At 38.2% G+C, this 13,064-nt stretch overlaps 1 protein-coding gene across 9 annotated transcripts in view; it reads right to left on the bottom strand.

Annotated features, from left to right (window-relative positions):
- Positions 1-431: 431 nt before the first annotated feature.
- RAPGEF2 (Rap guanine nucleotide exchange factor 2) overlaps positions 432-13,064 on the bottom strand; it is a 181,132-nt gene continuing 168,499 nt past the window's right edge. For all 9 annotated transcript variants that reach the window (XM_064652356.1, XM_064652354.1, XM_064652353.1 and 6 more), the window contains 6 exons: positions 12,520-12,705; positions 10,652-10,804; positions 8,429-8,654; positions 6,278-6,837; positions 3,602-3,907; positions 432-2,422 (listed from right to left, as the gene is read on the bottom strand). In XM_064652356.1, the coding sequence (XP_064508426.1) occupies positions 2,397-2,422; positions 3,602-3,907; positions 6,278-6,837; positions 8,429-8,654; positions 10,652-10,804; positions 12,520-12,705 (1,457 nt within the window). In that variant the 3' untranslated portion in view covers positions 432-2,396. The remainder of the gene's footprint in view (positions 2,423-3,601; positions 3,908-6,277; positions 6,838-8,428; positions 8,655-10,651; positions 10,805-12,519; positions 12,706-13,064) is intronic.

Here is a 13,064-nt window from a genome sequence, read left to right as displayed (position 1 = left end):
GATTTTTATTACTTGAAATGCCTTGTTCAGTAAAAACTCAAATGGATTGCTTTCCATACTTCTCCCTATCTAAATATTAAAACATGTATTTCTTACTTTTACAGCACTAAGAATATAAAATCAACACAATTTTACCTTTAAAACTGTTTACATTCTATACACACCAAAGACCATATGTTTTTTGGCATCTCAAATGTTTCTGCTGGGAACACACAACATATCAGTCATTCTCATTCAGCAGTACACACACCAAAGTTTTCAAAAATTATCAGCAGCACAACTGTATATTAAGAAAAACTCCACACCAATGGTTTGCCCACATCACTTGGCAATGTCCCTTTAATATTAATACACAGAGAAGTAAATTTTTTTCATAAATTTGTTCAAGTATGTGGAACATGTAAAATGCATAAGAATCAATATGGACTTCATTAATGTTATATTTATTTATTTTCCAGCTTCATACAAACTGGATGTAGAAGCATAAACATAGTACATTTCTACCATTTTCAACAAAAATATAACCAATATGTACAATTATTGTATTAAAAATACAAAAGGATACAGACTCCACCAATGTCTTTCTAAAAGACATACAGGTACAAGTAGTATCAAAAGTATGAGGAAATCACCAGTTAATTGTACATTCTGCACTTGACATCACAGAGCGAACTGAGATTAGCAGTCCTATGGTCTACAATTACTTAATGCTTATATAACATTTGTGCAACTTGTGATAGAGCTAAGATTTTGTATTTCTATATGCACATGAGGTCCATAGCCTTCAGAATAAAACTGGCAAATAATGCATATAACAGGTAAAATTACAGATGCATAATTGACAATGTGATATATAAGCAAATAGACAAAAGCTATGATTACAGGAGAGAATTAAATAAAGCACTGACATTTGTTTGATACAGTGAAAAAACACTGCAATTTGATCTTTAAAAGTTGAAGCTATTTACGTGTATCTACTGATCAATATGATCAGCTGAGTTCAATGGAAAAAAAAAAAATCCAAGACCAGCAGTTCCTCACATTTGAGTACTACTCGGATTGGCAGCCTTCACTTCTCCGGAGTCTGTGCAAAAACAACACAAAAATAGAGGGGAGGGTCATTTCAGTCATTCTAGGGTTAATAGCAGCTGTGAGCAAGTGGTTGCTACACATTGGCCTTCTCTATACATGCAGTGTTCCATGAAGCCATTAACACTTGTGACTATTTCTGCATTGCAAAGGCTGGCAAATCTAATCATGTTATTTTTTTTACTTAAAGGCTCGTTTATCCCCTAATGTCAAAGTCAATAGATGGAGGTTATTATATTAGTGTTAACAGCTGACACGAGCTGTGACATCCCAACTTGGCTTCACTGCAATGTTATCCAGTTAATTTTTATTTTAATATAAACTACTATATAGCAAAAAAAAAAAGAAGTACATAACTTAAAGGTGGGGTTGCCATCTGTCTTATTAGAACAGGACACTGTTTTAGTATGCCATCCTGTATTCCACAAGGCACAGGTATGAGACACACAGTGTCCTCTTTCATCATCGACCAGTTGCAAGCACTGTGTTTCTGCATTTACACCAGACCCGGATGAGAATGGCATTAACACTAACATTTACAAACTTGTGAAGATTCCAGGGTGGGGCACATTAAGAGCTAAGCTAGATGGTCAAGGAAAGGCTGCATACCGTAGCCTCTGCCTTCCCTTCTGCCCTGCTCAGCCACATGATAGCAATATTCTCTCCAGGAGTTCAGGCTGGCAACCCTACTTAGAGGTGTGAAATAATACTGTAATTACTATGCAGATGCAGTATTTGATCTTCCAAATGCAAACATACAAAATTGTAACAAAGGCATTGTAAACAAGCAAATAAGCACTGCCTCCTTGAAGGATCTCAAAGCATTTTTCTCTTCATAGGTTAAAGGCCAAATGTAATTTGACAACTAACTTATCTCATTATCTCAATGAGACTAAGTGCTAGGATTGTGATTAAAATCTAAAAGGAAGATTTAAAAAAAAACCCTTCCAGGCATTGGGAAGTGCAGCCAGAGTTAATCATCCTGATGTGATGATCTTGGAATTTGGAATGATACTGTGTGATGTGGCAGACAGCGACAGTGGTAGCTTGGAGATTGCTGCACTGTGCATTTCAAGCAACACAGTTTGAAAAGTGCCAGGGCGATTTCTTCACAGTATTTCACATGCAAGGGGAGAGGGGACAGAAGGGGGAGGGGCAGAGGAAGAAGCCCCATGCTGCTTTAAGGCAGGGAAGGAGGCAAATAGGTCCACCATCCTTTCATCGTAGTTCCAAGGCTCCTATTCTAGGGACGTCTTCTTGTGCTCTCCTTTAAGGTGGCTCACTCTGGATCCAGAAAAGTCCAAATCTTAGACAGCAGAGACTTGTTCATCTTCTGCAAATACAATAGGATAAGGGAAAATAGAATTTAGTTCATATAGAACAAGACTGCTACTGAATGAAACAAACCTGTGCATACAACAAAAAGTATGTGTACTCTGCTCAGGTATTTTCCATTTCATTCTATCAGGTATATACTTTAAAACGATCTAAATTTCAGTGCATTTCAGATCTCATGGGAAGTACTTCTTTGTAATTTTGCTCTTGAAGAAAATAAGACAATTGCCTAACTGAGCCAGGTGCAGTTCCTCAGCCCAAGGAACACAACAGCTACTCCTAGATGGCCAGTAGCTTCAGAAGGGCATCTTATATTTTTCCCTGAATACACCTTCAATTTAGTCATCATTGGTAGAAACAATTAACATTCTCTGTCACAGTAACTCTTGAAGTTTGAGGCAATTCAGCTAAGGTAGACTTCATTTTTTTTAATCTCATCATATTTAACTGCAGAGTTCATCCTGCACATAAAACCTTATCAACTAAGCAGTTAGAGGGAGAAGGGGAATGTTAGTCTTTCTATCATTAGGCAAAACAAAGAGTTCGAATGCGTGATTTGGGCACCATCCTGCCTAAATATTGAGCACCTAGGCCTAGAACTTCAATCCAGCCACACCTACGCTCCACAGAAAAGCATTATAGTTGAGTTAAAGCACAAAGATGCAGACACAATTGGGCCAGCGAGAAAGCAAGACAGCAGTGGGCTCATTATGTGAAACAGCTGGAGTGGAAAATCCAGTGTCCACAGCATAAGAGTTTCAGGTAGAATGTGAGTGACTGTCCAAATAAACCTGACCAGTGATGCTCTGTGGGGTGGATGGGCAGGTACTCTATAGACCGGGCTACTTTTTGATCATTAAATACATGGTTAGTGCAAAAAAATTAGGGGAGGTACATGGTGAACACAGGCACCTCCAGAGAAGTTGTCTAAGCCAACTACTTGGCTGTCCAAGACTCACATGGACCTACGTTCCAAATTTTAAACCATATTTAGGATGAACTGAATTCCTTCCCTTACAAAAAGTCAACAAATAGCAAGTTTTGAAAATGAAATAGAGTTCAAATTATGGCAAGAATTTCTATGGCAGAATACATTTGTGTAATTTGCTTTGTGTCTGTGAAAGCATTGACCAGTTTTGCATGCAGCCCACTCAAAATCTACCAATTAGAAATTTACCATCTTCCTCTGTGGAAAACCCTTGAGACGGATAGTGAGCAAGACGTGGATCTGACTCATTTGGTTTATGCCACTGAGGTTTGTTCGCAGGCCTGCTGGTTGAATGGCCGTGAGACTGCTGCTGTGGAGTTGATGTTCCGTGAGTCTCACATGTCCGTGCCACCATTCTAGACCTCTGAAGTGCTATGTTGTAATCTGGAGGCTTTCTGGTTGGATGGGAGCCACCTTCTCCGAACTCAGCAATAGGTATTCCTACATAACCAGGCGGAGTTGGAGGTGGTTCCCGATATCGACCTTCTTTTCGTGCTGCAGGGAAAACAACAGATGATTATAAGAGATAGGAAAAGAAACATTGCTGAAAGGAAAACAGACAGTTATTAAGTAAACATCAACCAACTCAACAGCCCAGGAAGAAATAATCTGAAGGACAAAAGTTAACCATCATATGCTATGAGCATATGAGCTTGCAAAAAATAAATCAACCAAGAAAGTAGAGAATATACAACATACACAGGATGCAGCTATTCTTCCAGTAGTGAAGCATTAGTCTAACAAAATTCATCAAATTACATGGGGAATTTGTTCAAACTTCACAACTGAAGCTGTTCCATCAATTGTATAGAATAAAACGTACAGTGATCAAAGTAACATGGAAGACACAAGAGTCTACAGAAGCAGCAAACAATTCCAAAAGGTACGGAAGTGGGCTTCATCTCCATATATTTTGAATGCACAACTGTCCACTGCCCCATGGTTGTATTCTCTGCAAAACTGAAAGTATGCCCATAAGAGCAATGATTGAATATGATTTTATATAGGAGATCGAGAGACCACCACCTAGGTTGTGGATCTCACTGATACGTAACTGTTTACCTTAACTCTGGGCATACTGAAAAGCTCTCTCTTGGAGAGAACTTCAAGGGAGAAAACAGCAGTTAAGAATTCTAAGCATCTGCAGACACACAACAGATAGGCAAGACTCCCTGTTCTTATGTAGTTAGAAAAGTCACTTGTGTCTTTGAGACTGAACACTTGTTGTGGATCTAGCCCTTTAACACATGACCACTTCACTGACAAACCTTACAAATAAAGCAGGGAAAACCACTGACACAGACAATTTAGTCTCCACAGCTTGTCATACACTGTGTACTCTTGCACAAGTGGTGATGACAACACCACCCTGCATTAGGCAGCATGATTTGAATGAAAGGGCAGTACAAGCTCAAAATGGACCGGTGCTATTCAGATACGAGTTTTTACAGACTAAAAATAAATCCTCGGTATTATAACCAAACCAAATAGTTTCCAATAGATTCTAAGTATTTTTCTTGGACAAACTGTTTTAACTAAGCAAAGCAGCATGAAGAGGTTTCTGAGAAATTTTATTCAAATATTTCTGAAAAGGAGAAGAAATTCTGTAGAAAAATCCTCTTGAAATACTGCAAGAGATCAATGTCTATTCAGTGCAGAAGTACTACGCAAAACAGTGGGTTCTTCTGGACAGTGATACACAGAGTTATATTTGCAGGATAATTAGTTAATAGTAGTGAATTTCGTGGAAGTGTGTTGGTTTGAATTTTCAGGTCTCTTTCATGTTCTTTCAAGTCCCTAAAAACATAGTGGCAACCACTGCCTTGAGAGGCAAGTTTGGAAACATACTTGTTACACATTCTGGAGGAAAGCAAGCGTATCAAAGAAAAAAATTAGAGAGGGGCATGAATCTGAACCTGAAGTCCTGAACTTCCTGAAGTTCCTCCTCTTCATAGGCCAGGGATTCAGATCTGCACCCAAGCTTTGAAGCAATGCACCACTGCTAAGCAATATACTTGAGCAGAAAATGGAAAAGTCATTTTATCACAGTGGTCTCAGCATGACCTCAATCTGGCAGACTTTCAGCTGTGTCAGCAAAAAATGGCTCTTAGATAGTTTCTCATATTAACTTGACAAAAGGCAAAGTGAAGGGGAATGAAAGGAAGAAAAGTGGCGAAAATGCAGAGGTTTTGGATGGCCTAAAAATTGGGATGCACAGAAGGAACAGCATGAGAAAAATGTTAAGTTCTGCCAAAGACACCTTCATACTAATTTACAGATTATATGATCTTTCTATTATTGAACGCATATAAATATATTTCACCTCTAGCTTCTTAGAAACCTCCTCAGTTTCAGCAGGCCAAAGAAATATTTTACAGTTGGTATTTAAGCACAAAGTGATCCCATTTTCAGAAATAAAGAATATTCACAATTATCAGACAAGTCATAGAGGTATAAAGTAAAACACTTCTACAAAAATCAGGTCACATTTATTAAGACTTCTAAATATAGTATATGGAGCCTTACTGTGATGAGAAATTCACATTTCAGAACAGACATCTAAATACATCAACCTCTCAAAACACTGTCCAGCAGTTGAGTTAGTTTTTTGATGTACGGCAGGCTCTCTAGAGACACAAAGGCACTGCCAGAACTGAGAATCAACAATAAATGCTATTTTCCCTTGCACAGTTAAAGGGAAAAATTTAAGAGAGACTGCAAAATATTCAGTTTTGTTTTAAAACCTAAAAAATAAAAAATTAAATAAAAAATCAAACTAGACAAAAGAAATGTAGTTTTAGAACAATACAAAAACCTATAAGCAAATTAATTAAAATACTTCATGGTAAACAAAACTTAACTTACCAACATGCCCCTTTGAACTACTTGATGACATTGCTGTATGAGTGGGCACAGGAGTCGGTTTAGTCTCCTCTGCTGGTACAGATGTTATGCTAATGGTTTCAGCTTCAATCGAAACATCCTTCCCACCCCTCCGCTTTATGGTACCTGTATCACCTTCTGAGTCCTCTCCCCAGTATCCCGTTGAGGATGCCCAGCTTGCTCTGGACTGTGCTTGATCAAGGCCCTCCCTGCCTTGACTTTGCCTGCCATATTTTGTGCCATGATCGGGGAACATCAGCTGGTCCATATGGCTGCCTGAGGCCCACAGTCCTGCCCCATCGCCTGAACTATCAAAATGAGCATGTCCAAAAGGCAGAGTCTCCCAGCTCCTCTGGTGCTGTATTGTTTGTATGTTATCATGAGAACCACTCGAACAAGAAGTCCAGCTACCACGACCACTGTCAGCTGCATCAAGCGAAGCTCTGTCCCCCTGATCCTGTGACAGTTCTTCTGTACTAGGAGAAGAAAGCACAGTTGCTCCAGCATACAGGCCTCTGGTCTCTGAGAGTGGTGCATATGAGCTAGATGCACAGTGATGATGGGGAAAAAAAATAAAATCTAGTGTTGGAATTGGAAATCATGTACAAGACACACAATTCAACAATCAAGAGAAAAACAAACATATTTGGGGGTTGGACTAGATGACCTTTATAACATTTAAAAGGTCCCTTTCCACAAAAACCATTCTATGATTCTATGATTGAAGGTTTGATGCGCTTTATAGTATCTTCTGCTTGCAATAATGACTAATTCAATTTTGAGAACAGGACACTTTGCTTTCAAGCTCATCCTCAATAAAGGAAAAACAACAACAAAAACCTGATAAAACTTTACACTTCAGAGGGTTATTTCAAAAGATAAAATCTTAACTTTGCAGCAGCCTTTTAAGACAGGCAAACCACACTGACACACATAAAGGCGAACAGATTGATAGACAGGGTTATCCTACTGCTTTTCCAGCCACACAAAGCAAAGGTTCAAAAGCTAGAGTTTTAGAAGGAAGTGGCTGATATTCAGATTTAGGTTTCACTTTTCAGATTTATTTTTTTTTTGCCAAGGAAACTCTGAAAGCTCAATTTTCAACATTTCCTGCAAATGGAAATGTATTTCAACCTTAATTTTGGAAACATGTGCTACTTCCTAGAGCAAACATGTTCTCTGTAGCCTCTCAGCAATTAAGTGAGCCTGACACTATCACTTACATAGCAGCAGAGAAAACCGACAAAGTGTCACTTTTGCTTAGCAGCTATCCAGGCTCCTGGGATTTGTTCTTCCAGGGCAGCTTGCTATGCAGACTGAAATCCCGTTCTTCCAAATATTAAGACATCTGATTAAAGAGTTTGCATAGCCTGGGATTCCCAGAGCTGAAGTACATCAGTTTTGGAACAGGTCTGCCATTTGCAGACACTGCAGGATTAAAACCCTTGAAACTACTCAGAGGACTGAAGCATCCGAATAACAGCTCAAAAAAAAAAAAAAAAAAAGTAAGTGGAGATAATAGGAGCCAGAGCTCCAATTATTTTCACACCAAGGCTCACTACCAGAGATTTAGAGAACTCCTCACAGCACTAGCTTCCCCACCATTACAGAAGTTAATTACCTAGAAAACCAGCTGCATAATGTGAATTTTAGCTTCCAATTATTGTTGAATAGAAGAGATATTTGGGGCAAAATATTTTGGAGTTAGACAAATATGCACTTTTCCATGAAACAGACTGGAAAATCACTAGCTATTTCTGTTCTCAGTTTGATCACTGAATAATTGTACAAATAATATTTCATCTAATTCAGTTAATTCCCCACGTAGGAGGAAGGCTAGGATACTAGTCTGCCACAAAGAGGATAATCTACAGTATCACTGAAATGCTCAGATGGTAAGTCTTCTGAGGTAAACTCTTACTGCTGTAGACCTCATCATGCACTCGGGAGTGCAAAACCTTTTCCTGTCAGAAATTGAGCATTATCACAATACGCAGCATTGAAAGAGTCATTTTTAAGAGCAGGGGAGAAAAAATACTTGAGAGATGCAGAGAAAGTTACATGGACAAATACACATGCCACATACACACTATATGAAAGTATAATGTAAGCAAGCACAAATAAAATTCCTACCCTAAGCTGTATTGATCTGGTTCAATCATGATTCTTCTATCAATCCTTCCCACACCAAGATTTGTCTCCACGATGCTGACAGAATGCCTCTGTCTCCTCTCGTCATGCAGGGAGACTGGCATAGAGTCAAAAGATGAATTGCTGACAATACTAGATCTAGAAGAAATTTCACTGTGACCAGAATCTGAAAAGTTATCCACCGTGCTGCTAGGAGCCAAAGTATAGCCTGCAAAGGGAACATCATATTAATAGGACTCTCCAAGACACCTGCTAAGTTATTGTCAGGCAGCTGGCCATACTGCTACCATAGTAGAGCAAAGCTACGATTACATTTACACAGCATTGCAAAAGACAAAGATACACAGCAAAACTGCGTAACACTGTGTATTTGGTCTCTTAATCAGAGGTCTAAGATTGTGGGAAAACACACTACTCTTTTACAAACCAACTGCTCATCTTCCTTCTTCTCTGCCCTCCTACCTCAAATTCTTTTCAAATTCATCATCATACTCATATCCTCACATTATGAAATCTTACTTCTCAGCAAACTGCCTATGCATAAACACTGTCTCCAAGACTGGAATGAAAGAGATGTTCAGGATGAGTCTACTGCTTAAAGTACTCCAAGAGACCTTCCCATACAACTTTTCTGTTTGCAAAGCTACACTTCACAGATGAACAGCAGATACAACATGAAGCACAGATGTCTGGGCTGACTGCTTACTACATATCTTGGCTGAGAGAGGGCCAGGTTTTCAAGCTTTCTTTGTTATACCAAATAGTATATATTACCAGAATTATAATGAAATTTGGAGGCAGCATTGACACAGCCAGACTGAGATAAAATCTCCATACCATGTCACAGAAGCAAATTCAGTTTTTGCTTTAGTATTAAACAAAGTTGTGCTGAATGTTCTTGCCAGCTAAGTTAAAGATCATTAAACAACGTAAATCCACAAGTAACTGCTGTTTTCATTTTTTGCTTTCAGTCTACACATAAGTGTCAAAATTACTTCAACCGATCTATCCCAATTCACTTGCTGAGAACATGAAATTAATGTTGTCATTTTTGTCTGAAAGAATCTACCATTAGCTTCATGTCACCATCAAACCAAGGCTTTTTTTTTTAAATCATGTTTGATTTGCTTTTTGCAAAAATAAAGTGCTTTTCCCACTATGAGTCAAGTACAGAATTCCAAGTCCTTTTTCAAGAAATGCATAGGCCTGCCCATATTTATATAAATTCACTGTTTGCTAATGTAGTATTTGGGAGAAGTAATGATGACAGCTTACAAGGACTTGAGATGATATATTCTCTACATAATATCCTCCTCCATCTGACTTTAGTAAATAATACTTCAATAGAAGTCACTTCAACCCCAATGTATATTTTACCATAACATTATTTTATGTAACTGTTAAACTGAACTTTTATGATATTCTGAAAAGAGAGTAACTTTGCCTGCAATACATCTAGGCTATCATACTTTCAAAGGGGCTTTTTTTCTGTTTAAACTACAGCACAGAGCCTCCATCTTCTGTTTTGTCAATTCATAACTAGAACAACTACCAGGAAAAAAAAAACAGGCTTTAAAAAAATCCCTTTAAAGTCCTAAATTCACTTTAAAAAATAGCTCTATGAAATCACTTAAAAAGACCCTGGTCAAGGAAGCTCCAATGTGTAATACCATTCCTCAAATAGTCATACACATGGCTTGAATAATCAGGCTGCTATTAAAATATTCTGTAGCAGTGATCTGAATCCTAAATACCTTAAGCCTTTCGGTCATACATTAGTCACATCCCATCCACATACATGACACAGCAAATAAATTCCTCTAATAGGCCAGTGTGGTCAATGCTGCACAAAGATTTTAAGTTTTCAACCACACATCGTTATACTGGCAGGAAGCACTGATGATAGAAATATTTTTTGTCAAAAGCAGCTGCAGTGAGAGTGACCTACTGCATCAAATCCTGTATCATACCAGGCTATTTTTCCTGGCTTTTGATAACCACAGGGCTTTCAAGTACCTTAGAAATCAGATTCACAATTATCCTTTTAGGTATCCCACACTGCGCTACATTTCCTGCCCTCTTGCTGACCGTATGCGACAAAAATAAGAGCAGCAGTAGTTTATCAACTGTCCAAATTCTTTCTTAGAAGCTTCCTAAGTCCATGAGTTTCAGGAAACAGGATGAGAAATATTGAACATCTAATACCTTTCCTTGGAGAGCTCTGTGGTGAAGTAGGAGGAGAAGACAGCTGTGAAGATGCACTTGAGACTGTGTCTTCAGACTGTTTCTTGTGACGATCCAAACTTCCTTCTTCCGATAATGAAAGAATTTTCTTTAAAGCTTGTGGGGAGTTAATGCCTTTAAGTAAGAATTAATGTAGATGTAAAGTCCAGTATAAATACATCTTCATGCTTCACGATGCATTTATAGAGCAGATACCATACAGGAAAAAACCCTAACTTTTCTGATACCGGTTTAAATTAAGCAAAATGTTTAAACCTATTCCTGTTTAAAATGTAGAGCTTTATTTCCACATATTAGTGCAGACGGTCTTTCATTCTGGCCACTTAAAATAAATACTTTGCCACAGAAAACACAATGAAGATTTGATGTTGTAGAATACTGCCTATACAGTACTTAAATTGAGGATATGCATAGGAATAGCTACTGAAAAACTTGAACTAAAATTATGTTGAATACAGACACAAACCAATCTCACCAGTTAGTGAAGATTTATATAGTAAGAATTGAAACTGTTCTGGTTTTTTTTCTATTCAGAGTAGCCTAGAAGGTCAAAGAAAGCTGGAAAGGACATTAATAAGATTAGGCTTATGAAACAAGGTCATCCTGCAGCTGCCTTTCTCCCTTTCATTTTTGAGAACTATCTCTGCACCCATTTATTTTGGGAAACTAAAGAGTAAAAACATCCTGAAGATGATGTATGATGTAAAGATCTAGGGCACCACGAATTGCTTTTCCCAGGCAACATTTATCCTTTTTTCTCTTCCCCTCCCTCAAAAATCCACTCTAGGACAGTAAAATCAGAGCTTCTCTGACAGTTTTGCCAATGCTTTTGATAGAGGTTATTTTCAAGCATTCACAGAATTTATCTTTGATCTGTTGGATCACAATCCTGCTATCAATAATTTATAGCTGCTCCATCAGCATAATCTACTCAGTTTTCAGAAACTTTGCCACCATTGAGCAAAAATGCTATGGAGCTTCAAAGTCCTTTTAAGATGTAAAATTAATGGTAAAATCAACAAGATATAGATAAATAATGAATTGTTTCTTGCTCATTTTGCTGCTTCTAATGCTTTATTGCAGTCTAAGCAGTGCATGAGAAAAACTGATAAAGAGTGAAATCAGAATTAAGCTCTTGTGAAATTACCATCGTGCAATAGGAAGGGCCAGTTATGCTACATATACTTATTAGGATAATTACCACACTTTAAGTGATTTAAGAAGTTCTTTAATAATGCATATATGTTATGCATACATTCTGGGACACAGATTCGGAAATCAGAGTAGTAGAAATTGCTATAGTCTGGTGCCTTTCTGAGCAACATGGAGGCAGCAACAACTGAATAACAACGATAAAAAAGCAGAAGGGAGCAGAAGCCAAAGGGACAATTGTCAACGTGAAACTCCAGACCTACATTTCTAACAGGACCACCAACCTGAGTGGGCCTGAATTTCACATTAAAAGTTCAACTTCTGAAGAGACACCAAAACTTTGGAGACATCTCAGATGGATCATTCAAGAACTTCATGTCCCTGAGTCCTTTAGAAAAGTTAAGGCAAGATCCCAGGGCAAACGATCAGAACCATTTCTTCTTTCCAGTTGCTAGTAACAAGTAAATACTTGTACTGATTGACAGGATGCTTTCCTAAATTTCTTTCTTTCCTTTTTTAGAGAATAAAATTATGGATAGATATCGCATGAATTGGCATAACCTGCATGTCATACTACCAGAAATAAATGCCTGAACCTTATATGATTCAAAATATCTCCCTGACATGAGTGAACAAACTTCAGAGTATTAAACCAAATGCTTCCTTGTTTCACTTACCAAATGGTGGGAGGTCTTTGACTGGCACTTTCTTCCGAGAGGGATAAAGAGATACGGCAGGGACCTGCAACGCTTGGTTTACTTTATGTTGCTGCTGCTGCTGCACTTTCTGCTGGATGCCTGCCCGGGGAGCCACTGGTGATGTTTCAGATTTTCCAGGTCGCTTGTCTCCTGTATTCTTCGGCACTTTGCAAGAAAGAGGAGAAAATACAGAATGACTACTACTAAAAACTTGGTGGGTGTTTTAGTCTTAGCAGTACAAAGTCCTCCAATTAATAACTAAAAGGCGCTCAAATACTTGTACAATTAAGGACTACAAACTGATTCAGAATGGATATATAATTATTATTTCTTGCTACCCTGAAGCAAGGGAAGGGCACAACATATAGCATTCTCTCAAATCAAAATGAAACTGATATATCCAGGATAAGGTCCTCCTCTGCTGCCCCCAGATACAGCCCTCCAAGTATCTCTGAAACACCTGGACATAAGGAAAACCCCTATTCTTTCAGAATAACCATATCCCTATTCACACCAATAACCTG

The sequence above is a fragment of the Pseudopipra pipra genome, chromosome 4 (genome assembly GCF_036250125.1).
Source record: "Pseudopipra pipra isolate bDixPip1 chromosome 4, bDixPip1.hap1, whole genome shotgun sequence".
Classification (NCBI taxonomy): Eukaryota; Metazoa; Chordata; class Aves; order Passeriformes; family Pipridae; genus Pseudopipra; species Pseudopipra pipra.
Note: the sequence above shows the minus strand (reverse complement) of the source record. Positions and strands in the feature narration are given on the sequence as shown.